A 27,150-nucleotide genomic window follows, 5' to 3' on the forward strand; every position below is an offset into this window, starting at 1 on the left:
ATTTTATCTATTAATATATCTATAAAAAATGGATATAAGAATTAATTTAAAAATATAAATATTTAAAATAAGATAAAAAAAAACATCATATATTTTTTGTTATTTTCAGATATATTTTAATGAAAAAATTTTCATTAATAAAAAAATAAAAAATTCTGAATCATTAAAATCCCCAAAAAAAAAAAAAAAATTGTGCCAGGAAAACTTTAAAAACTTCAATTTTTTAATAAGAATAAAATAAAATTATAAATAACATAATTCAATAAACAGTATTAATTTTACATAAAAATGAAATACTTTTTATACACACGTATACATTTATATTTTATTTTGTATTAAAAAAGTAAAAAGGATATCTTTTTTATAATCAAAGAAAATTATAGATCTTTCAATGTATTTTTACATGCATTTTTTTTTTTTTTTTTTCCTTATTGTATTATTTTTTTTTTTTTTTTTGTAACTACCAGTATTGTAGGATATATATTTCTTTTTTTAATAATATGAAAATATTATATTTTTAACTTTTCATTTAAATAATTTTGTTATTCATCCATTAAAAAAATAATTTAATCCTACTACTATTTTTTTTTTTTCTTTTTTTTTGTTTTTTTAATTAACTATTAAAGCTACTGGTCATTTACTTTTATAGGAAAAACATGCACATATGCATACTTACTTATAAGGACAATATTTTACTTATTTTAAATTTCAAGTTGGAAGAATACATATATTATCTTTAATATAAAATTAAGTTGAAAAAAGAAAAAGGAAAAATATGTGTATATAAAATTTTAATTTTAAAAATAAAAGTATGAAAACAAAATTTGTAGCTATTTTAAATAATATTTTTACTATTTTACTACATGGAAAGTGTGCAATAAAACATACAATTTTTTCTCTTCCTTTTTCTTTTTTTTTTTCACTTAAAATTTAAAATACTGATATAAACTTAAAATTAAATTAATAATAAATGTGTAATTTTAAAAAAAAGAATCCATTAAAGATACCTTTACATTAAGTATAATAAGAATTCTTAATAAAAAAAAAGTATATTTAATTTTTCACAAAAATAAATTGTAATTAAATGTAAAAAAAAAAAAAAAAAGGGTGTTTTATAGATAAAAGGACGAAATTGTTTTAAAAAGTATAGAAAAAGAAAAATTAAAGAAAAATAAAATTATTTTTAAAAATAGTGAAAAACATATATATTACTTTCATAAATGCCTTTTTTGATCATAAAAAAGGAAAAAAAGAATAAATCGTTAAAAATGCATATATGATTAAAACTGTAATATTTACTTTTTTTTTTTTTTTTTTAAAAATATTCCGAAAATTCGTCTTTTATATTTAATAACATTGGATCATCAAAAAATCTATTAATAGTTACATCTTCCGTTAACCCTTTTCTTCTCCTTGTTTTTAATAAAAATTCCCTTGCTAAATGTTGAATTGGAGCTGGTTCTAATGGTCTTAATATAACAGATTTATCTAATGGATCTCCTGGAACAATATGCCAGTGATCAAACATACTTAAACAAAAAGCTTGACCACTCGTATGAGTTCTTAAGTCAGTTTCAAAACCAAAAGATTCAATTGCAGGTATATATGCATGAACCATATATAATGGTGTACCTACCTTAGGAAAATCTTTTAATATATGACCTCTTCTTCTTGATAAAACATTATAAACAGAAGAAACTGAATCACCTGAGCATATAATTTCAGTAAATAAAATAGGTTCTAATAATCTTGGAGTAGCTAATAAAAAAGAAGAATAAATAGCTCTTCTTGTAGTAGGAATTATTTGTCCTGCTCCTCTATTAATGGGATCATTATCTATATCTCCTCTTAATATTTTTATTTTTACATTCTTCATACTTTCTTCAATTAATGGACCCTCTTTAGTTGCCCAACAAAAGCCTTGAATTATATTATCTTTAATGGAATATAAATTTTCTTTATTTGTTTCTTTATATAAGGAATCATCTACTAATATATTGGGGCTATTATTTTCTGGTCCAAATGACCAAATAGATCTTATAGATAATAAATCCCAATTATATTTGCTACTTAATAAAGATACTACTCCTTCATCTATATCATAGTTTAATGTATTTTTCTTTTTTTCTATTCCTACATCATTTTTTTTCTGTTCTTTTTCTATATCCTTTTCTTCAGTAAAAATATCTCCATTTCGTATTTCACTATTTTTTTGTATTGTAGTATCATCTTTTTTCCTATTATTATTTGTGCCTAATAAATTATCAACAGTATTCAAATACTCATCTATATTAACATTTTCGTTTTTATTTAAATGAACTAAACCTTGAACTATATCATCCATTAAATCTTTTTGTAAAGGTTCAGCTATCATATATATTTTGTTCTTTTTATTTGGAGTTTCAGCAAAGCAATTCAGAGCTGAAGTTTCAATTATAGTTTCATTAAATTGTACTACTGGATCTGAAACTTTAATTTCTAAATCCCCATATAACTTACGTAAATCATGTAAAATACAATCTAAATATAATTCTCCTGTTCCCAAAATTACATGTTCTCCAGATTCCTCTACTTTTGTATTAGATAAAGGATAAGATTTATCAATTTTTCTTAATCCATCTAACATTTTTGGTAATTCAGATGGATTTATTGGTTCACATGCTACTTTAAAAACAGAATTTGCACAATTTATATATTTAAATTTTTTATGAAGAGGATAAAATATTTCTGCCTCTTCCTCTTCATCAAATAAAATAACCTTTTCAACATTTTTCATATTATTATCATTGTCTAATATCATTTTATCTGAAGCAGGTTTTTTTTTTTTCTTTTTTACATTTGTTATAGTACATGTCTTATTTATACAAATATCAATGCCACCTATTAAAACAAAATTTCCTGCTGGAACTTCATCTACTTCTACTCTATATCTTCCTTCATAAACCCATAAATTTGTTACTACTCTAGTAATCATATCTTCATCATCATTCAAACTATATCCCTCTCCTAGTATACGAACAGTTTGACCTTTTCTTATTGTACCACACATAACTCTTCCAAATAAATCTATCATCAAACACTCAGGTCTATGGTAGTTTTTAATAATATATATCATTAAATTATCTGTTTGATCTCCTTTTAGGCATCTCATCATGTCATAACATATTTTTGTTTTTAAGGATCCTGAATATATTTGCATGATTTTATTTTTTGCATTTTCAATTGGAGATGGGCAATTATCTATGATCACATCTACAAATGCCGTTGTATCTTCAAATATCATACCATTAATTTTTTTTAATAAATATTTATTACTATATAAATAATCACTCTTTTTTAAAGATATATTCATATTTTTTAAAAACGGAATTAAAAATTCTTTTTCTTCTGAACATACATAACCAAATATTTTATAAATTGGATTCAATATAAATTCAACAAAGGATCTTTTCTGATTTGCATAAAGAGGAGAAGAAGTAAACGAAAAATCTTTTTCATTATAATATATATCTCCCCATAAATATTGAGAAAATTCATCTATATCAATATTATATGCATTGTATAAATTACAATAAATTTTACTAAAAGACTTCAATGTGAAAAATATTCCATATATACTAGAACTAAATAAAACATTATTTTTCAATGGAGATAACAAGAAACTCTTTTTTTCTTTTTTACTTTTATTTAGTAAATCACAAATAGATTCTATTTTCATATTTATTTCTTCAATTGTATAATTTATTTTATGATATGCATCATTAGGTGGTAGACGTAAATCCATTATTAATTTATCTATACAATTTATAATTAATATCATTTTTATATTTTCGTAGATGCAACTTTTTATTATATTTTCTGTCACATACATACAACCATCTATAACATCAACTACTAAACAACAACATTCACAAATATTTAAGGAACATAAAAATTCATCAAAGAAATTTACATGACCTGGAGTGTCTATTATATTAAAAATGTAAGATTTATACTTTAAGTTTTCTTCTTTTTTATTTATCAAAATGTTATTTGGTATATTTTCATAAACTTTATTTTGAAAAATTAAGGATATTGGAATTGCTTTAATAGATAGACCTCTAGCTTGCTCATCTAATCTTGTATCAGTATAATTCATTAAATGATCAATTTTTTTGCTATTATATGGTGTTATAACATTTTCTAATACATCTTTTTTTTTTATTATGTATTCATTTTCTGCATTTATACTAAAAAAACTAACAGTACTACTATTTTTATTATTGGAGTTATATATTTTTGTTTTGTTTTTTTTATCCCTTGTATATTCAATTAATCTATCTACTAGTGTAGTTTTTCCATGATGAAAATGACCTGCTATACATATATTTCTTATAAATTGTGTTTGTGGCATTAATTCATATAAAAATTTAAAACTAAAGGAATTATTTGGTAAATTTGTTTCTACTAAATCAAAATTTTTTCTATTTGCTTCTACATCTAACTTTTTAATAAAACTTATTCGTTCTACGTTCGCATTTATTTTATTTATAGTTGCTTCTTCTATATCTTGTGTATCTTCTTCTTCTACAAAAACTTCTACTCCATCATAAACTTTTTGTAATTCATCTAAATTTTCGTTTAAACTCTTTTTTGTTTTTTCTTTTTTAATTAAATTTGTATCATATTCTTCTTCTTCTTCTTCCTCTTCTTCTTCTTCTTCTTTCTCATCTTCTTTGTCCTCCTCGCTTTCTAATTTATCATCATCTTCATCATCATCATCATCATATTTTTCTTCATTTTCATTATCTTCTGAGCTTTCTTCATCACTATCAATATCTTCACCTATATAATTACCAAATTCATCATATAAATTATTCTTAGATTCCATTATTGTTTTATCTTATAATTAAAAAAAACAAAAAAATTAATATTTTTTTATAAAATAATTTTTTTATTCATAAATTTTATTTCCTTACTTTTTTTATTATTTTATTTTTTATTTTATTTTATTTTTTTTTTTTTTTTTTTGTTATACAATTGAAAGTACTATTTTAAAATTTTTAATACATTTATGATTATGTTTTAATAATTTATTATATTAGTTATGCTTCATTTACTTCACCTGATTAATTTTCTATATTATATTTATTTTTTCTATTTTTTTTATTTTTATTATTTAACACGTATATTTTTATTTCTATTTTTTAGTTTATCATTTTTATTTTGTTCTATTATCATTCCAATATTTTTTTTTTTTTTTTAAGTTATCATTATTTTTATATATATTCATTTAATTTTATCAATGGGGTATAATTCATTTTTATAATTTTTTATTTAATTCAATTTAATATATTTAAACATAATTTTAATTTTTTTTTTATACATTTTTTTTTATTATAAAGTATTATCTCTTTTTTTTTTTTTTTTTTTTTTTTTTTTTTTTTTTTTTATTTTTTTTTTTTTTTTTTTTTTTTTTTTTTTTTTTTTTTTTTTTTTTTTTTTTTTTTTTTTTTTTTAATTATTTTTTTTTTTTTTTTTTTTTTTTTTTTTTTTTTTTTTTTTTTTTTTTTTTTTTTTTTTTTTTTTTTATTTTATTTTTTTTTTTTTTTTTTTTTTTTTTTTTTTTTTTTTTTTTTTTTTTTTTAGTTATTTTTACTATACTTTTGTAATTTTTTTTTGTTCTACATAAATAAATATATATGTAAAATTTGTAATAACTTTTTATAAAGTTAAAAGAAATATTAAGACTTTAGTTTTAATAAAATATAAACTTTTATCTATTTTTATTAAAGACTATATATATTAAATATGTAATATTTTTATAAATTTTATCTTTTTTTCTATGAATTATATATATTTAATTTTTATAAACATTTTATTTTTAGGTAACCAATAATTTAAATAATTACTTTTATTTTTTTTTATTAAAATTCATTAAATGATATTTTTTTTAATATATTTTTTTAGTATTTATAAATTTTGAATATCATTAAAAATTGAAAGGAGAAAAATATTATATTATTCTTCTGTGAAATTAATTTCTCATATTCATTTTGTATTTTCCTTTTTTTATCATTCTTAATTATTTGTAATGTATTTTTATTTAAAAATCATAAATTATTATACTCATAATATTAATAAATTCTGTGTAAAATCAATTTATATATATATATATATATATAATATAAATACATCTTTAGATTTAATATAGGTATTACTATACTCTTAGAATTATATAATATTTTTTATTAAAATATATTCTCCATATATTATCCTATATTATAAATAAATATAGAACTTTAAAGAAAAATTTAGTGATACTCTTAAAAATATTTCATTAGAATCTTGCAATTTTTTAAATTCTTATCTTAATGGTTCTTTATACTTTTTTTTTTTTTTTTTTTTTTATCCAAATGTTATATAAAAGTTTTATAATTTTTTAACTTATAATTTTTTATTAAATATAATAGGTTTCTTACTAAAGTTAATAATGTATTCTATTATAGATTTTATTTTTAGTAGTTTATAATAGTATTACTTTAAAAAAAAAATTTAGACACAAACTTTCTCTTTAAAAAAACAATATAAAATTTATAATTAGAAAGATATTAAGATAAATAAATTGTTAGAAAAATATATGTAAAATTAAAGAGAAAAAAAAAATATACAAAAAATAAAAATATATATAATAAAAAAATATAGAAAAATTATAAATGATAAATAATATAAAAATATAAAAAATTTAAAAGGAAAAATATATATATATATATACATATAGAACTAAAATAAAAACAAATTTAATAATAAAAATATGTAATATGGGAAAAAAAAAAAAAAAAAAAAAAAATAGATAAAATAGATAAAATAAAATATAGTATTTAAATTAAAATACAATTAAAAAGCTATTTTTAAACTCTTGATTACATCTGAATCTATCATAAATATTAAAAATGAGATTAAATGAGAATATTACACATTCTTTAAATCTAAAAAAAATGAGAAATGATTTTATAAAAAGTATCATGAGAGACGATGAGTATAAAAAAAAGGATGATAAAAAAAAGGAGATAGTTAAATCATGCAAAAGTTATAAAGATTTTTGCAATATAGTTGATTCTGTAAATATGAAACCTATTAGAAAATATGAAGAAAAAGTTTCCTATGAAGACTATATAAATTTAAACATTTGTCCTTTTAATTCTAAAAGTGAATATCTTCAAGAAAAAAAGAGAAGAAATAATTTAAATTTTATGATTACTCAATTTAAAATTAATAATAAAAAGGAAAAATTTGATTCTTTAATTGATAAAAGCCACACAAAATCCAGTGAAATAAAACAATTTTTGTATAATATTCTTTTGTTTAAATATTTATCCTTTTTACATTTTAATTATTATTTTGTTATATTATTAAATTGGTGTATAATCATTTTTCTCACTCTCAATATATGTCTTTTTTTTTTTTTTTTTCCTTCTTTTAAAAATATTCAATTTATATAAGTTATCATATTTCAAAATATTTTTTTTAAACATCCTTTTATATTTACAAAATTAATCTTACATTTTCTTTATTTTTTTTTTAGGAATATACTAAAAATTAATAAAGATAATTATTATGGTTTTATTAAGTCTAATTGCAATTGTGATGATATAAAATATTTTATATATATTATAAAAAATAACCTGAATGTTTTATTAGAAGATAACAATTCTAATGAAGAAAACAATATATTAGATGATGAAAATAGAAAAGAAGATTATAACTTCAATTTATTAAATACAATTAACTTCCTTTTTTATTTATCTAAGCATTGGAGTAACGAAAATTTCTCTATGTTTTTTATTGAAGATGAGTTAAGTGATATCAGTTTAAATATAAATACCATTATTGATGAAATAAAAAAAAAAAGCAATAAACATGATAAATTAATAGAAAAGTTTAATTATATAAAAAATATTTTTTCTAAATAAAAAAAAAAAAAATTTAAATATTTTTTATATATTATTTATATATATTATTTATATACAAAAATTGAAGTTTTAAAAAAAGTAAAAATGCAAATGTAAATAAAAAAAAAAATTTAGTTCATAAAAGTTTAACCTATTAATGTTTTATTATATTTATTTTTTTTTTTAAATTGTATATTTTAATATAATCAATATTTTTGACTTTATTTAATTATACTAAAGTTTATTTTAAAGTTCTTTATTTATTTATTACATTAGAAAATTAATTTTATATTATTTATTCAATTTTTTTTTTTTTTTTTTTTTTTTAATTATCAATTTATCATTTCGAAAATTAAAATAAAAAAAATAAAAGTAAAAACACAAATATATTATGCATAACCAAAATTTTCTAATACTTGACGTTGTTCTGGGTTAATTAAACTTAATGCTTTTGTTTTTAATTCTTTTTTTTCATTCAAGCTATTAACTTTTTTTTTATAAAATGTTTTTGATACCTTTTTTCTTAATGCTTCATTTTTTTTAACTAAATCATCATAATTCCATCCCACTCTTGAACTCAATGTTCCTAATCTACAATATCGTCTATTTTTTTTTAATCTAAATGCTCTTAATGCACTTGGTAAAACATATTTTTTCATTTTATCATAAGGATATGGTACACCAACAAAAACTTTTAATTTTTTTAATGCAATTTTTCCTTTAAATGTTTTATGTGGTAACATTCCTCTAACACATCTCCATAAAATTTTTGATGGTTCTCTTAAATGAAAAGGTCCTTTTCTTGGATTAGTGTTTGTTCTTAATCTCAAAAATTTTGAATACTTCAATTTATTTCTATATAAACTACCTGATATATTTATTTCTTCACATCGAACTGCTACTACTCTCTGTCCTTTTAATAATTCTTTTGCTATTATGGAAGCTAATCTCCCTAACAAATGACCTTTGCAATCTATTACATATACCTTCAGTAAAAAAAAAAAAAAAAAAAAAAAAAAAAAATTATAATTTTATATAAACTCTTATATAATTAAATATAATTTTTCTTTTTTATAATTTATTTATTTTACATATATATATATATATATATAATACTTCTTTTTAAATATGTATTCATATAAATGTATTTTTTTTAAATATTATAAATATATAAGTATTATTCTTTTTTTATATATAGGAATCATATTTTATTTTCAAAATTATACAAAAAAGGTATATAAACATTGTTTTTTTTTCTTTTTTTTTTTTTTTAATAAAAAATTATATAGAAGTATTTTACCTTTTTAAACATCTTTTATAAATGTATCTAAGTAAAAATAATTTTTATTATCTTTTTATAAAAAATATTCATAAAACAAAAATTCAAGATTTCTCTTAAAATTTAATAGTATACAAAAAAAAAAAAAAAAAAAAAATTTAAATAAAAATATAAAGTGAAAAAATAAAAATGTATTTAAAATAGAATAAAATAATACAAAATAAAATTAAAAAAGAGATATGAAAAATATGAATTATAAAATCTTATAAATTATTTTTTCACTGATCAAATTAAAAATAATTCAAGTAAAAAATTAAAATTTATACAATTATTTTTATCATATATATGAAATTATTTTATTATATAAAGCACTATATGAACATAATTAGTAAAAAAAAAAAAAATCTATATATATATATATATATTATGTAAATAAATTTTAAAAAACATTCTTCATTTTTACAATATTTAAAAAAAAAAATTTTCTCATACATATATTTCATTAAACACAATTTTTTTTTTTTTTTTTTTTTTTTTATACACTTTTTTTGAAGATCTTTATTTTTTTTTTTTTTCAAATTTAATCTACAAAAAATTTTTAAAAAAAAAAATATCCTTTAAATTTAAATATTTCTTTTAATAAAATTTTAATATATTAAAAAAAAAAAATAAAATAAAGAGAATATTAAGAAAAAGAAAAATAATATATTTTTGCAATTATATATGTTATTCTTGTAGTATTTTTATATTATAGAATTTGATACTTCACCACTTAACTCTCTCCATAATTCCTCACCCCTTAAGAAAATAAAAATTAATTTTGAAATATAGATAAGAAGCACATCTATATTATATTTTGTTTTAGATTGAAAATGTCATTTTTTTTTATATATTTTTATAAATGTTTTTATAATAAAATTTTTTTTTTGTTCAATATCTAATGTTAATATTATTCAAGTTGTTAAAATATAACACATTATCACTAATAATGTATTTTAATGATAAAGACATCTATATATGAACTTCAACTTACTTTTATTATTTTTTTTTTTTTTGTTATGTTGATACTTAAAAAAAATACACAAAACAAATTAAAATTAATAATTAATAATTATAAATGTGATTTCTTATTTGCAATTGTAATATTTTTCTTTTTTTTTTTTTTTTTCATAATTAATATATTATTTTCAAATTACTATTTAGTAATTAGTAATTTAAATTTATTCCGAAATAAAATATAAAATTAATGATTACAATTTTTTGTACAAAATACCTTTTTTATTATATTCAATTATCTTTATTTATATTTTAATTAAAAAAAAAAAAAAAAAAAAAAAAAAAAAGGTTAATAATATACTTTATATTTTAGATGTAAAACTGTATTAGTAGCAATAGTAGAACATGTATCTATAAAATATTATATGTTCCTAATTATTTATATTAAAAAAAAATGTCATAAAATAACATAATAATTTTTAATTAAAATGCATACACTTTCTTTTTATATCATATAATTATAAGGATAATAATTATTAAATTTATAGTTCCTAAAAGGTCTAAATATTACAATTTTAATAATTCTTTCCTTTTTCTTTATTGTATGTAATTTATTTTGTTTTTTTTTTTTATTCTTTTTTCTATTCAAAGATTATTAAATAATCTTTTTATCTCCATTATGTTTTTAATTATTTCTATAAGGCATTTTCTTTTGTTATCCTAAAATACCATTTGGACAATTATTTTACTTATTTTATATTCTACATTCATTTTTCAAGTCTTCACTTATTAGAAGTTATACAATAAGAAAGGCATTTTTATTTATTAAATTTTTTTTCTTTCTACAATTTTATTAGTTTAAAAAAAAAATAGAGAAAATTTTTTAAATATGTTTATTTTTTTTTTTTTTCGATAAAAATGAAAAAAAATTCAGACATGCTAATTATTACTTTCTTTTCATTCTTTCTATAGAAAAAAATAATTGAGATACTAAATTTTTTTTTTTAAGATATTTTAAAAAATATCCTTTTATAGAATATGGTATTCTATTTTTTTTTTTTTTTAAGTCTAACTATTTATAAATGTTTTATTTTTTTTCTTTTAATTGTACATTAAGAACTTTCTTTTTATTTTTTCTAGTAATAACTAATTTTTCTAAAAAAATAAATTTTTTTCTATTTTTCTATGTGTGTATATATTATATATTCCTATAAAAAAAAAAAAAAGAAAATTATTTATGGGGATTTTTAAAATTTAAATTTAATATGTCAAATGCTTAACTAAGAAGTATCAATTTAATAATAAGAAAAAATATAAATATTATATTTTGTAAAAACAAATTGTTAAAAAATATATGAAATCCCATGATAAAACTTTTAGAAAAGAATTAAAAAAGTAAAAAATAAATATTAATAATAAAAATATTATATATATATATATATATTAATCTACTTATTATAAAAAAAGTTCAGAATAATATTAAAAAGTAATAAATTTTCCTGTTCTACAATGTTGTTATTAAGTTAATTTGTTTCATTTTAAGAGTTAAAAGGTTACTACTTTTTTATTTATATTTGTAGATAAATTATTTTATTATGTGAAATAACTGTAGTATATGTCTAACACATGAAGAAGGAAAAGAAATGTGTATATTAGATATTTTTATAAATATTCCAAAAAAAAAAAAAAAAAAAAAATGGACAAAAATATTAAATTAATATCTATTTTCGGAAACAACAGAGGTTTAAAAATTATAAGAAATAAAAAAATAATTTTTTTTTTTTAATATATTTATTATATTAAAAATTTATTTCTATCAGATTTAAAAAGAAATATTCATATAATAACTAAAAATAAAATAGGATATATTATTGAAAATATTATATATGTTCTAAATTTAGAAGAAAATATAATTAATTTATATAAGAAGCATATTGGTTATATATATATTTTTAGATATTCTAACCATCTAAAGTTAGCCTTAACATGTAAAAATTAAATATAAAATTTCAAAAAAAACATAGAAAGAAAAATTAACATAGTTAATTCAAAAATAATATTAATAAATTATATATTTTTTACTATATATATATATTTACTTTTTTTTTTTTTTTTTTTCGTATCTATTTATAATTTTTTAATTTTTTTAAATATATATTTTTAGGTGATTTTAATCATTATACAGGTTGTTACGTGTCTTTGTGGGATATTGATGAATATAAAGAAAAATATAATATAAAAATAAAAAATATAGAAAGTTATGATTTTTTTAATTATACTTTTAATAATAAACAAATAATTCATAAAAATGATATTTCTTATAAACAATGTATGATATCAGATATTAATTTTGTAGATGCTCTTGAATGTTTAGTAATACTAACTAACGATAAATGTTATAAAAAATAAAAAGTGTATATAGACAATTTATTTACATATAAATATTTAATACTTTATTATTTTTATTTTTTTTTTTTTTTTTTTTTTTGTAAATTTTTCTAGATAAAACTATAAGTTTTTGGTCTTTATTAAATACACAAAAACCTATCTTATGTATATATACTCATATGAATAAAATAGAAAAAATATTTTTATGGTTTAATTATGATATTTATAAAAATAATATAAGGGATAATAAAAATATATATGATTATTTAGAATATTTAACAATTTTAACTTATAGTTCAAAATGTTTATATATGTGGTATTTTTCTTTTTATATAGAATTGAAAATAAATTGTTTTAAACCTATTTATAATAATTTAATTCCTTTAGATAAAATTTCAACTATTTGTTCAATTAATACAAATAAATATTTTATAGGAACAAATAAAGGAAATATTTATTTATTCGATAAATATATTGCTAAAAAGTAAAAATAAAAAATAAATATTTTTATATTTTATATAAAATGTGTTAAATAATTATTTATAAATAAAATCTATTATATATATATATATATATATATATATATATATATATATATATATATATATATATATATATATACATATGTATATATATTTTTTTTTTCTTCTTTGTTTTTTTTTTATAAGATATTATGAAATATCTAAAAGTTGTATTAAATTAATATTTTTACTTGATAATATACTGATATGTATCTTAAAAAATGGAATGATTTATCGAATTAAAGAATTAGACAATAAAACTAAATGTAACAAATCAGATATAAATGTATTATTAAATAATTATTACAAAAAAAAATTCCAAATAGAAGAAAATATAGTACCATTTAAGTGGATAAATTATTCAGAATATTATTTGAATTTTATATTGATAGCTACAAATACTCATGTTATTCTAATGAATATATATAACGATGAATTTATAATTCTAAAAGTATAAAATATTTAAAAAATATTAAATAATTAATAGTTAAAATTTTTTTTCTCTTTTTTTACTTTGTTTTTTTATAGGAAATATTTGAAAATGATATATATATATCTACATTTATACAAAGTAAAAATAAATATATTATTGCAATGATTAATTTTTATAAAGAAGATAAAAGTTTAATAAGGATGTTAAATCTTGATAACACATTATATAGTAAAAAAAATATAATAATAAATAGATAATGAAAATAAATTCGTTCATTTTTGAAATTTAAATTTAAAAAAAATATTTCTTTTTTACGCTAAAAAATTTTTATTTTGTAGATTGTCCTTTAGTTGTAGAAGGAAAAGTTAATTGTATCATTTCCACTCATAACAACAAAAAACAAAAAAAAAAAAATTATGTAGAAAAGACAGAAGAAAATGAGAATGAAGGAAATAATAATAAATTCAAATGTTTTTGTGAAGATAAATATCAAATGGATTTAAAAAATGAAAAAAAAAAAATTATACGAAAAGAAAAAAATAATATAAGCAATATTTTTGTATTTTCAATAAATAATAAAATAGTATTTTACGAAGAGTTAAATTCAGTTTTATCTTCCTTTTATTCAATTTCTTATTCACATAATAGTAATTAAAAATAACATTCTTATTTATATATCTATATCTTTATTGAATATTTTTATATTTGTTTAATAAATATTTTTTCTATATTTATAATATTTTATTTTACTTATTTTCCTTTAATATATATATATATATATATATATGTATATTATTTTTTTATTTTTTTTTTTTAATAGGATATGTTACTTGTTTTGAATTTAGTAAAGATAATAAATATTTATTTTGTGGTTTTAATGAAGGATCAATTTATATTTATACAATATTTAATAGTAGTTGTTATAATTTTTATAATGATCATAATATAAATAAATTTAAATTTATAGATATGAATAATAAATATTGCATAGCTCTTTATAAAATATTTAGAAACAGTATTGAAACCATTGATATGATAAAATTGTACGATATAAATAATATGAAATTGATTGTTAGTTCAAATAAAAAATTATATTTATATAATTTATTTGAAAATAGTATTAAAAATATTTTAAATTTATCATTAAATTTGAATTTGTCTTTTTTTGAATTATTTGAAGATTACATTAATGATGATATAAAACTTGCAAATTCCTTCTTTAAAAAGCTCATTGAAGAAAATATTATTTTAAATAAAAAAGATATCCTTGAATCAAACATAAATATTTATTTAAGAGATGTATTAAATGATATACAATTCCGTTATAAAATTATTTATTTAAGAAAAGAAAAAAAAGATGATACATTAATTGATAATGATAATATTTTTATTAATGTGCTTGATAAAAATAAAATAAATTATAAAAAAGAAGAAACATATATAAAGAAAAAAATAAATGATATAAGTGAAACAAACCTTGAGAATTATGTAAATAATAATGACTGTAAAGATTATCAAAAGGAAATTAATAATAATAAAGTTTCATACTATAATTTATATATATTTAATAAAGTTATATTTTTTATGAAGAATAATTTTGAAGAAATAAGAAAAGTAGTAGAACAAAGAAATGTATATAATAAAAATGATACAAATAACATATCAAATCCTAATTCTTCTTCTAACATATTAAGTAATAAAAATGGAAATGATAGAATAATTAATTATCATACTACTACTGACAATAATATTATTGATTTTATGTCAGAAAATGCTTGTATCAATAATTTAATGAATACCTTAATTTTTAAAAAAGATATTTTTTATACTGAATTAAATTTAGATGGAAACTTAATGTTATGTTCATTTAAAGATGTAGTATTTGTATATCTAATAAAAGATGATAGTCAATTTTATAGTAAGAGAGAATGTAATTATTCTAAATTTTTGGGAAACATTATAGATGTGAACTTATTAGAAAATAAAATATGTCCATTTAATTATGATGATTTTCCTATTATTATATGTGAAAATAAATTTTTAAATGATTATGGGGAGAATTATTTTTATAATAGCTATCAAAAAAAAAATATCAAAACAAATATCAAAACAAATAATGAAAATCCAATAATTTTCAAAAATATATTACATAATGATGATTATACAAAACATATAATAATTAAAAATGATGCAGACATCCAAAACAAAATTAGAGATGCTAAAGATAAAGAAAATTTAGATGGAAATAATTCTGATTTATTAGAAAAAGTTGAAGAAAAATATCACAATGTCATTTTTATGTATAATGATTATTTATCTTTCGAAAAATGTTCTAATAAATATATTTCTGAAAATAAATATAATCATAAAAATTCTGCTTTAAATAGTAATAAAATGAAAAATATTTTATCTCCTCAATACAAATTTTCCTCTTATTTAAATACAAATTCAACACGTATGTTAAAAGTACCTTATGCTATTGATTATAAAGAAGAACAAAAAAAAATAACAAACAAAAAACCAAATGAAGTTTCTAGAAGTATTTATTTGGAAAATGGTATAAATTCTGTAAATGAAAATACAAATAATAAAAACACTTTTTATTACAAAATAATACATTCTAATTACTTCTATGAAGTTTTTATCTATGTTAAAGGTTAAAAAGAAAAAAAAGGAAAAAATATAAAATAAAATAAATATCTAACAAAAGAAGAGATGTTCTTAAAATCTAAAATTCCACGAATTTTACAAAAATTTTGATATAAAAATGATAAAGCATTTATAATAAATTAAATAAGAAATATTTAATTGCTTTTAGTTAACTTTAAATTATAATTATTTTGTTGTTGATGTTTTTTTTTTTTTAATAGGAGGAAATATAGATAGAATAGAAAAAACAAAAAGAAATTCTTTAAAATTTATTTCCACTCAAATGGAAGAGGGTATATAAAAAAAAAAAAATAAAATAATCTTTTATATATATAAAATTTTATGTAAAAAAATTAAGTGAATTTTTTTTTATTTCATTTTTAGAAAATATACTAGAAATAAATATTCCTTCAACTATAAGAGTTTATTATGAGCAAATTTTAATACAAATGAATTCTTTGCATAATATATGCTATTTGTCTATTCCTATTTTAGAAAAGAAAGAATAAGATATATTATTTTTTTTATATAGAGGATTCTTCTATTTTATAGTTTTTATATACTTTAATTAATTATAAATTTATTTTTTTTTTTTTTTTTAAATATCATTAAATATATCAATATACGTGATAAATTTAAAAGAGGAACCATCATATTTGTTTAAATAGATGTATTCTTTTAATTATAATTTATAAAAAATATATTAGAGTATTTATATTAATCTTGAAATAAAAGTTACAAATAATAAAAATTTAATTTATAAAAATAATTTTTAATTTTAAATATATAAAAATTTATTTTAATGCTTTCATTTTTTTCTATTTTTATTTTAAAAACTTATAAAAGTCTTTAAATAATAAAGGTATATATACAATTAAAAATAAAAAAAAAAAAGACATAATAAAATTAATATATGGAAATAAAACATAATAAAAAAAAAGAATCTTTAAAAATTTTTTTTCTATATATAAGATAATAATTCTTATTTACAAAAATATGTTTATTAATATATATAACATATTTTATGGAAAATATTTCTCCTATTTATTCAATAGTTTTTTTTTTTAAAAATACAAAATTCATTTATAAAAATTTAAAATATATAATAATACTTCATAATTTCATAAAAATGTTGTATCCTTAAGTGTTATTTTAAAATAAATGAAAACCAAGAATTTAAAAATGAAAGAATTTTTTTTTTAATAAAAAATTTGAAATATTAATAAAAAAAAAAAAAAAAAAAAAAAATTATATGCAAGAAAAAGAAAGAAAATCTTTAAAGTGAAATATACAATTTAAAATTATTACTAAAAAAAAAAAAAAAGGAAAAAAAGAGAATTTAATAAAAAATAAATAAGGGATTTTTTTTTTTTTTTTTTTAAAAAGGACATTTTAAATATATCATAAATAAAAATGCGAATCAAATTTTAATATATATTGAAATAAAATATGAATGAATGAAAGAATGAATAAATAGATAAATAATTAAATAAATAAATAAATAAATAAATAATATATGTATACTAATAAAATAAGAATAAACATTTAGACATACACACATTGTACAATAAAATAATGGTATCATAAAGAATATGCATGAAATAAAAGTAGAAATAGAAAAATATATATATATATATATATATATATATATATATATATATATATATATATATAAAACAAATATATATTAAGTATAAATAAAACATATGAATATAAACAAAATTATTATTAAAATATAAATCAAATAGTATATCTTTTATTTTATTTTTATTGTAGTTAAAAATTTCTTTAGTATTTTGTTATATATAAGATAATAAATAAATAATAATTTTTTGTATTAAAAATTGATACTTTAAATATAAATTAAATAGCTAACATTATCTTCTCTTTTTAAAATCCACTCATTTTTTTTTTTATAAATAATATCAATATAATCATCCGATAAATATAAATAACTTAATTTAATTTTTGATAATTGTATATCACGACAGTATTTTGATTGAATTTTTAAAAATCCACTAAATAAACCAGTAGTCGTACAATTCCATATTTTAAAAGATAAATCTAATTTAGAATAAGATGCTAAATATGATCCACTTGTATTAAATTTTATGCAGTTAATATTTTTCTTATGTCCTTGAAAAATTTTTAACTTTTTAGCATTTTTTAAATCATATAAATAAATACACTTATTGATATTATTTACAACAGCTAATTTTTGAGTAAATTTATTAAATGAACAAATAGGATAATGTTTTACTAAAGTATAAATTAAACTTGTTGATAATTTTAGACATAAAATTCTTACGTTATTAGAAGGATCTAATGAATTTAATAATATATCAATTATTATATTCAAGTAGTATATAAATATACTTTTGTAATTTTTAATTAAAATAATTATGAGAAATAATATTTTATTAATACATGATACACGTTTTTGTACATTTGCTGTTATATAATACAATGTCTTTAAAAATAAAAAGGGTTCAATTCTTCCAATGTTTATTAAAATTTTAAGAAAACTAATATTATTTAATGATAATGTATATAATTCAAATAGATTCAATATAAAATGACATATATTTATATAATTATTTTCATTAATCGTTGATATATGTTTCTTCTTTTTGCTATCATCACAATTCATTTGATAGGATTCACTATATAAACTTTTGTTTTTGTTAAAAGATATGCTCTTATCATCATCATTCATATATTTATGATAATATTTATCTGTGTATAATTTTGATGTTTTAAAAATATCATTAGTTTTATTAATTACATTATTATTTTCATTATATACATCTATAGAAACATTTTCGCTCGAATATATATAAAATTCTTCTTTTTCAAATTCTACTTCATTAAATTTATCTATGTATTCTATATAATCTTCTATGTAATTTTTCATGTTTATTTCACTTAATGAATTACTTAATTTCTCTTCTGGTGAGTTTCCAATAATATAATAATTTTTTAGTGTTTTAAAATAATTGTTATTGATAAGTTTTCTGTTAAATTTAAAATCTTCTTTCTTTAAATTCAAGTTGAAAGAGGTATTAGAAATATTTTTCATATTGTTAGTAAAAATTCCCTTTTGCGTTAATATATGAAGATCCCATGTAATAGAAAAACTTAATGACAATAAATGTATAAAATGAAATAGTTTAAATTTATTAAATTTATTATTTTTTTCTAAAAAATACTTAGTATCTACAAATATATAATAGCATATATGATGTATTATTAATGTTGTCATATTAGCATTTGTATAAAAAGTTTTAGATCTCCATAAATATTCTGCTTTAACTACCAATAATAGTAACAGTAAAGTTAAACAAATTTCGTCTGCATAAATAAACGGATACAAAAATAAGCTTCCTATTTTTGGTATAATTATAGATATTATATATGTTCCACTTGCATCATATAAAGAAATTTCATCAATATTTTTTTCAATAATTCTTTTTTTTTTATTATTTATTCTTAATACTTCTGTAGATGCTTTTGTATATTTATCTAATTTTTTCTCACTTATATTCCCTATTATGTTAAGCAAAAACTTTTGTAACTGTAACCTTATGCTTTTATCATAGGGATACATTGATATATAACTTAATAAAAATAAATTTGGGGTGTTATATTGAACTAAATTATCAACTATATATTGTTTAAATTTATTTATAATATAGTCATTATATTTAATTTTATAAATTGAACACCACATATTTAAAAATCTCAAAGTAAAACAGCAATACAAGGTTTTTACATATAAACTATTGCAATATATACTAATAGTATTATTAAAATAGATATATTTTGTTTTTATTATCGATTTTTTTTTCTTTTTTTTACTCTTTCTTATATATAAGTATATGCTCGACTTATCAGATGATAAACGTGTGTTATTATCATCAGAGTAATTTAAAAAACATTTTGGGGATTCAAAGGAATATTTTTTCTCATTTTCTATATAGTTATAATAATTATAACGCAAAATATTGTAATTTTGACGTTTTTCATAGTTTTCCATAAGATTACATTCTTTATTATTTTTATTAAAATTATACGAATTATTACTATCAGAGTCATTAGTTTTATTATATTCATTTTTAAAATAATCACTACATATATTTGAATTTGAATAATTTTTATTAAAACTTTTGTTATTTTCTAATAAACCTAAAATTACTTTATTTCTTTTGGTATAATTATTAATAAAATACTTATTATGATTATTATATGAATTATTTTTAATAATATCAAATTTTTTAAAATTTTTGTATTTTGATAATTCTTTGAAATCTTTAGAATAATTTTTTAGACTTCCCATTTTTACATCAAAATAAATATATTTCTTCTTAAATTTATTACTTAAAAAATATTTCTTTTCAAATTTTTTATAAAAAGAAAAATCATAGTCTAAATTTAAACAATCATAAAAATATTTTATCTTTTTTCTTTTTTTTTTTAACATATATTTATTTTCTCTTTTATTACTTATAGTAATATATGTATCTCCATATTTTTTCCATTTCAGTGGATTCATTTGAGAAAAGTAATATATCTGAGTAGATATAGGAATAACGAAAGAAAGAGAAGATTCTATTCCATGTATACATAAGGAAAAAGGAATAGAAGGAAAATCAATTAAAAAAGGAAATATTTCCTTACAAATATTTATGCAATTTTTTGGTAAGAAATAATGATACAGTAATTTTGTTAGAGGTAAGAACTTTTTTGATAAGTTATAATCTCTAAATAGTACAAAACTTATAATAGGTATTTGACTTTTTATTATATAATTTGATACTTCTATTTTTTTACTTAAATTTACTTTTTTATTTTTTTTTTTTTTCATATAGGAAATATCATTTGTTTCTGCATGGTCTGTTTTATTTCTTCCTTTATCAAAAACATTTTGATCATTTAATATAGTTTTACTTTCATTTAAGATATTCATAATATTATTTTTTTTTTCTTTTATTTTATCTAGTTTATTAATATTATCTGATGGCAAGAAAGAAAAGTTGGAAGATGAAGAAGATACAGAAGAGAAAGATTTACTAAGGTTATTTTTATTTTTATAATTAGATAGTATATATTCATTCCTATCTATATTATTTTTAAAAGTATCTTCATTGTTTTTTAATTTTATCTTATTTAAAATATTTAGATTAGTTATATTTACTCCTAATTTTAAATAGGACTTATCGTAAGAGATATTGGATATATTTGCATATTCTGAATCATATATAGATCTTAAAAAAAGACCATTACTATAATTATAAATAAAAATGCTGTTATTCAATAAAATAATATATAGCAAAGAAGAATAAGTATTAATATATATGTTATTAATTAATTTAAAATTTATTTCATTTTTTTTTTCTAATTTTTTAAAGCAACAGTGGAAACATACATGAGTCATATTTTTTAGTTTTTCATCTTTTTTTTTTCTCCTTAATTCTTTTTTCATTTTAATTGGATAATATACTCTTGAACTTAACGTATTATTATAAGAAATTGAATAATATTTAATGAGTTTTCGAATTCTTAATTTTTTTTTAAATTTAGAAATTTTTAATAAGTTATATTTTCTTTCTTTGTTAATTAAATTTCTTTTTTTTAAAAATGTATTCATATAATTTAAATTTTTGTAATTTTTTTTATATGAGTGATTAACTTCATCGTCAGTGGTAATAACTATTTTATATTCATCATTTTTACAAAAGAAGTTGTCTTTATTATTTTCATAATTCCTTTCATCAATATTTAACAAAATTAAATTATTAGACGCATCACAAGATAATATCCAATGATTTTGTAATTTATTTGAATAACTTCCGTTTACAATAAAATTTTCATTTATTACTTTATTGATACTACATATATATGATAAATGACAATTTTTCAGAAATTTAACTAATTTGAAATTTGATATATTCCATATTAAAATATCTCCTGTACTTGAGCCACCTATTAAATAATTGTTTTCATTAAATAAAGTTGTTATAAAAAATTTTTTTTTTAACAAACCATTTGGCAAAGGTAAATGAAAAATTAATTTATTTTTTGGAATTTTTTTATAGGTATTAATTAATGTACTAGTTACAATACCATTTAAATAACTTGTAATAATATATATGTTTAAGTTATATTCTACTATAGCATATGTTACTATTTTTCTATTTATATCAGAATCTTCTTTTTTTATTTTGTTCATCTTTTCATTATTAATGTAATTGTTTATCATATTATTAGTAATAATACCATTATTAGTTGTATTTTTCTCATTTTTCATATATGTATTATTATTTTCTATGTTTATATCATTTGCTACCTTACTATAATTTATTAAGTTATTCATTTCTTCTTTTATATTTTTTTGTTTGGGTAGTAACCATACTTTCTCTATTTTTGATGTTTTATACCAATTGTTGTTTAAATATTCAAAAAGAATAATTCTATTCATATAATTTTTATTTATAAAAAAAAAGAATAAATCATCTTTACCTTTAGAATATTTTTCTAAATTTATATTGTTGGTTTTTTTTAAGTATTTTATATTTTTTAGTGAATTATTATCATCATTTGAATTTTTATGTGATATGATAGATTCCACTGAAAATTGTTTATTTTCATTAGTTAATATTTCATAGCTATTATTTATTTTTATTTCAATATTTCCATTATTATTATTATTTTTCTTTTTTTCTTTTTCTTTACTTTTTGATAATTTTTTCCTATGAATAATTATAGGAACTGGACTCTTAAATGATCCCAAAAAATGTTTTGAAATTTTGGTTAAAAAAAAAGATTTAATATTTGATTGAAAAGATAAAAATAAACTAGAGAATTTTAAAGGTAAAGTATAGCAGTAAAAATTTCCTTCAGTAGTCCATGCTATAATTGAACCACATACATTTTTAGATAACTTTTGCATAATATTAAATGATTTTTTTTTAAAACTAATACTTTTAAAAACACCTAAAAATAATAAATTATTAAAAAAAAAAATTTAAACATTTTCTATTTAAATTAATGGAAACATGTATTATAGTAGTGAATAAAAATATATATATATATATATATATGTATATAAATTAATATAATATTTAATTTATAAAAAAAAAAAAATTATAAAAGTTATAATTAATTTCTAAATTAAAAAATTTTTAAAATTATTCTGTTTTTGTAATACATTAAAACAAAAATATACTATTATATACTTGTTTTTATAAATTTTGTAATTGTATATATTTTAATATTTTATATATCTCATTGCTATATATTATTAAAGTTAAATATTATAATTATATAAAATAATATATAAAATAATACACAAAAAAAAAAATAAAATAATATTCACCTGAGGAAAATTTCCATATTGGACTTCTTAAAGCTTGTATTCCTATCCAATAGGAGTTTTTTTTTTTTTTTTTTTGAGATTCTTGAAAATCTGGACAAAATAAATCCATCAATGGAACAAAAAAAGAAGAGGAATTTTTTCTTTCATATATAATTAATCTTGTTTTCTGTAAAATTACAATATAATTATCAATAATAGATATTTGACTTGAATTTCCGTTAGTAGAAATTTCTAAAATATTATGTGATTGTTGTAAATTTGAAATAAAAGTTGGTTCAATAACATATAATCCAAGATTTTGTTTATATATGTCTTTATTTATGCATTTATCATGTGTTTTTAAGTTTATATCACGAGAGAAGTTAAGTCTTCTTTTAATTAAATCGTCGTATATACAATTCTCAGCTATATCTTCTATAATTTCATTATACAATTCAATCTCAGTTTTTTCAGTTCTTACAACAAAACGACATTTACTTTTGTAATAATTTAGAAAATCAGTCAAATCCCAACATATTATGTCTCCATTATTTAAAGATGCACAAATTAATACAGGGCAGTAAAATAAATTATTAAGATTTTGATTTATTTCATTTTCTTTTATTTTTATATATTCTTCATTTAATTTATTAGACTTCTCATCATCTTTAATAAAATCATTATTTGAAAGATTTTCATTTTTATCTTTTTTCTCTTGAATACTAAAAAATTTTCTTTTTAATAATTTAAAGCATTGAATTAATGATCTTTGATTTTCTTCTTTTAAATATGGTACCAATCCTGTTGCTATAGAACATATTTTATTATCGTTATCTTTTTTTTTATTATTTATCTGAATATTTTCTAAAAAAATGTTTTTTTTACCACTTCCTTTATTATTTTTACTATCTATGTGATTTTCATTTACAGAAGACATGTTACTTAATTCTAATTCATTATAAGATGAAGAATAATATTTATCATCAATATCCCCTATATAATTATCATCACTTTCTTTTTTTATTATGATTTCTTCCTTGTTATCTATCTCTTTATTTTTATAATTATCAATGATAAGACAAGCGATAATTTCTTTATCTTTGTTCGCCCATAAGTCAATTAATAGAACTTTCTTATCTCCTGATATAAGAAGAAATCTTCTATCAGGTAAAATCCTCAAATTATAAATAAAAAAATCAAAATTCCTTAAAACTTTAAAACATCTTCCTTCATCTAATGACCAAAAATATATCATATTATCCATATGTAAAGAAATTAATATTTCACTAGATATACACTCAATAATAGAACAACAAGATAAACCAAAATTTAATTGTAAGATGGTGTTATTACATGTATTACTATTGTTATTAAATAGAATGCTATATGGAAGTAAATTTATTCTATTATTTATAGAAGAATTTTCTTTATTTATATTAACTTTGCTATCACTATTCCCATCAAAATAATTTTTTTTATTATTTATATATACATTTTTTGTATTCTCAAAGTTACAAGAATTTTTACTATTTTTACAATAATTCAAGAATTGTTTAATGTTTTCTTTACATTCACTATTTTTTGTAAAGGCATCCTTACAATTTAAATATTCACTTCTATTATCTTTTACATTATTAATACCACTACATAAATTATTCATAATTTCTATATCATTTATATAATTTTCATTTTCATCGATTTTAAATAAAACAATACTTCCCTCATAACTCCCAACAGCTAAAATGGAACAGCTCTCATTTATTGCATAACACGATGTACTAAAAGGTGAACAAAAATTAGGCCAAAGAATTGACCCTAATTTTAAATCTTCATTCATTGTTATTTCATATTTTTAGAAAATGTAAAAAGTTAAAAAAAAAAAAAAATGTAAATATAAACAAAAAAAAAAAAAATAAAAAAATAAGCTATACAATATTAAATATATTTGATATTTTTTTTTAATTCATTTTTTATTATTATTACACTTTACAAAATTATCATTATTCTTATTTATATTTTTTTATTTTTATATTTACTAATATATATCTAAAATTATTTATGAATTTTTTTATATATGTTCTTTTTCTTTTTCCTTTTACTGTTTTTTTTTTTTTTTTTACTGTTCCTCTTCCTTTTCTTTTTATATTTTCTTTTTTCTTTCACTCCTTTTACTCTTCCTCTTTCTTTTCTTTATATGTTTTCTTTTTCTTTTTTTTTTTTTTTTTTCTATTTTTATGCTTTTTCTTTTGTTTTTTTTCTCTTTTTATTTAATTCTCAAAAAGGTGACACTCATCTTTTACATTGAATTATTAAATAATATATATATTTTATTAATAATATTTAAAATTTTATAAAATGTAAATATACATATTTTATTTTTATATATGTTTTTTCTATAAATATGTATGTATATTTTTAAAAAAAATATATTCATAAAAATTATCTTCTTTTCAAAAATTAAATTATGAAAGTTATTTTCCATATACTTTGTATGAAACTATAATAAATTATTAGATGAAACTTGATTTTTATATTATTTGTAAAAAAATGAAAAAGAACAATTTTAAAGAACAAACATAAGTAGACGTGTGCACACATGCATATATTTTATTTTATGTTTTTTATATATTTCATAACTATTATATATATATATTTTTATATGAATAAAATTTATACATTTTAGCATTTAAGTCATAAATAGTTTAATAAATATTAATCTAAGTGTAATGAATTATGAATCAACAAAAACATTACCTAATTTAAACTAAATTCTATAAAGTTGAATTGTGAAATTGTGAAATTATAAAATTATAAAATGAATTTTTTATGTAAACTGCTGATAAATTTTTTTCATATTTTAAAAGTTAATATAATTTATAGTAAAACTAATAGAATAATCTCGAAACATATTAATAAGAATTTTTATCTTAAAGAATTTTAGTAAATTTTGATGAATTACCCTCCTTTTCTAATATTTTAGACTGATATCATAAATATTTCAAAAATGGTATCTTTTATTAAAAAAAAAAAAAAAAAGAAAATATAAATACTACTTTATATTTATAGTGAATTAGAAAATATAAATACTACTTTATATTTATAATGAATTAGAAAATATAAATACTACTTTATATTTATAATTAATTAGAAAATGTTAATACTACTTTATATTTATAATGAATTAGAAAATATAAATACTACTTTATATTTATAATGAATTAGAAAATATAAATACTACTTTATATTTATAATGAATTAGAAAATATAAATACTACTTTATATTTATAATGAATTATCTTTTATATCTATAACATAAAAAATTCAAGTTCTTTATCTGATTAACTTTGTTATAAAATAATGATTATATTAAAAAATAGAGTAATAAAATTTGTTAACAAAATGAATAATAAACCAACATCATACTAAGTTTTTTTGCATTTACACAATTAAAAAAAAAAAAATAAATAAAATAATAAATTACTTCAAATATAAAACTACTTTATAATTCAAAAAATAAAAATTATAGAAAGTTATTCAACTAATAAATATAAATTTTCAAACAAAATTTAAAAAAAAAAAAAAAAAAAAAAAAAAAAAAA

The 27,150-nt window shown here is 16.6% G+C and overlaps 5 protein-coding genes across 5 annotated transcripts; 2 read left to right on the top strand and 3 right to left on the bottom strand.

Annotated features, from left to right (window-relative positions):
• Positions 1–1,315: 1,315 nt before the first annotated feature.
• On the bottom strand, positions 1,316–4,870 carry PGAL8A_00380000 (U5 small nuclear ribonuclear protein, putative; the record flags this gene model as incomplete). Its single annotated transcript, XM_028670135.1, has 1 exon — positions 1,316–4,870. The coding sequence occupies one exon, from the start codon at positions 4,868–4,870 to the stop codon at positions 1,316–1,318; it is 3,555 nt and encodes a 1,184-aa protein (XP_028526917.1).
• A 2,062-nt stretch (positions 4,871–6,932) lies between these two features.
• PGAL8A_00380100 (conserved Plasmodium protein, unknown function) lies at positions 6,933–7,952 on the top strand (the record flags this gene model as incomplete). The annotated part of the gene is made up of 2 exons (XM_028670136.1): positions 6,933–7,327; positions 7,565–7,952. The coding sequence occupies 2 exons, from the start codon at positions 6,933–6,935 to the stop codon at positions 7,950–7,952; spliced, it is 783 nt and encodes a 260-aa protein (XP_028526918.1).
• A 368-nt stretch (positions 7,953–8,320) lies between these two features.
• PGAL8A_00380200 (60S ribosomal protein L13, putative) lies at positions 8,321–9,243 on the bottom strand (the record flags this gene model as incomplete). Its single annotated transcript, XM_028670137.1, has 2 exons — positions 8,321–8,917; positions 9,232–9,243. The coding sequence occupies 2 exons, from the start codon at positions 9,241–9,243 to the stop codon at positions 8,321–8,323; spliced, it is 609 nt and encodes a 202-aa protein (XP_028526919.1).
• Positions 9,244–11,902: 2,659 nt separating this feature from the next.
• On the top strand, positions 11,903–16,706 carry PGAL8A_00380300 (hypothetical protein; the record flags this gene model as incomplete). Its single annotated transcript, XM_028670138.1, has 10 exons — positions 11,903–11,948; positions 12,027–12,194; positions 12,371–12,601; positions 12,709–13,078; positions 13,263–13,566; positions 13,644–13,776; positions 13,887–14,195; positions 14,369–16,204; positions 16,419–16,490; positions 16,582–16,706. The coding sequence occupies 10 exons, from the start codon at positions 11,903–11,905 to the stop codon at positions 16,704–16,706; spliced, it is 3,594 nt and encodes a 1,197-aa protein (XP_028526920.1).
• Positions 16,707–18,049: 1,343 nt separating this feature from the next.
• Positions 18,050–25,388, bottom strand: PGAL8A_00380400 (conserved Plasmodium protein, unknown function; the record flags this gene model as incomplete). Its single annotated transcript, XM_028670139.1, has 2 exons — positions 18,050–23,190; positions 23,573–25,388. 2 exons carry the CDS (start codon positions 25,386–25,388, stop codon positions 18,050–18,052), a joined length of 6,957 nt encoding a protein of 2,318 aa, XP_028526921.1.
• Positions 25,389–27,150: the final 1,762 nt, after the last annotated feature.

This window comes from Plasmodium gallinaceum, assembly GCF_900005855.1.
Source record: "Plasmodium gallinaceum strain 8A genome assembly, contig: PGAL8A_v1_108, whole genome shotgun sequence".
NCBI lineage: Eukaryota > Apicomplexa > Aconoidasida > Haemosporida > Plasmodiidae > Plasmodium > Plasmodium gallinaceum.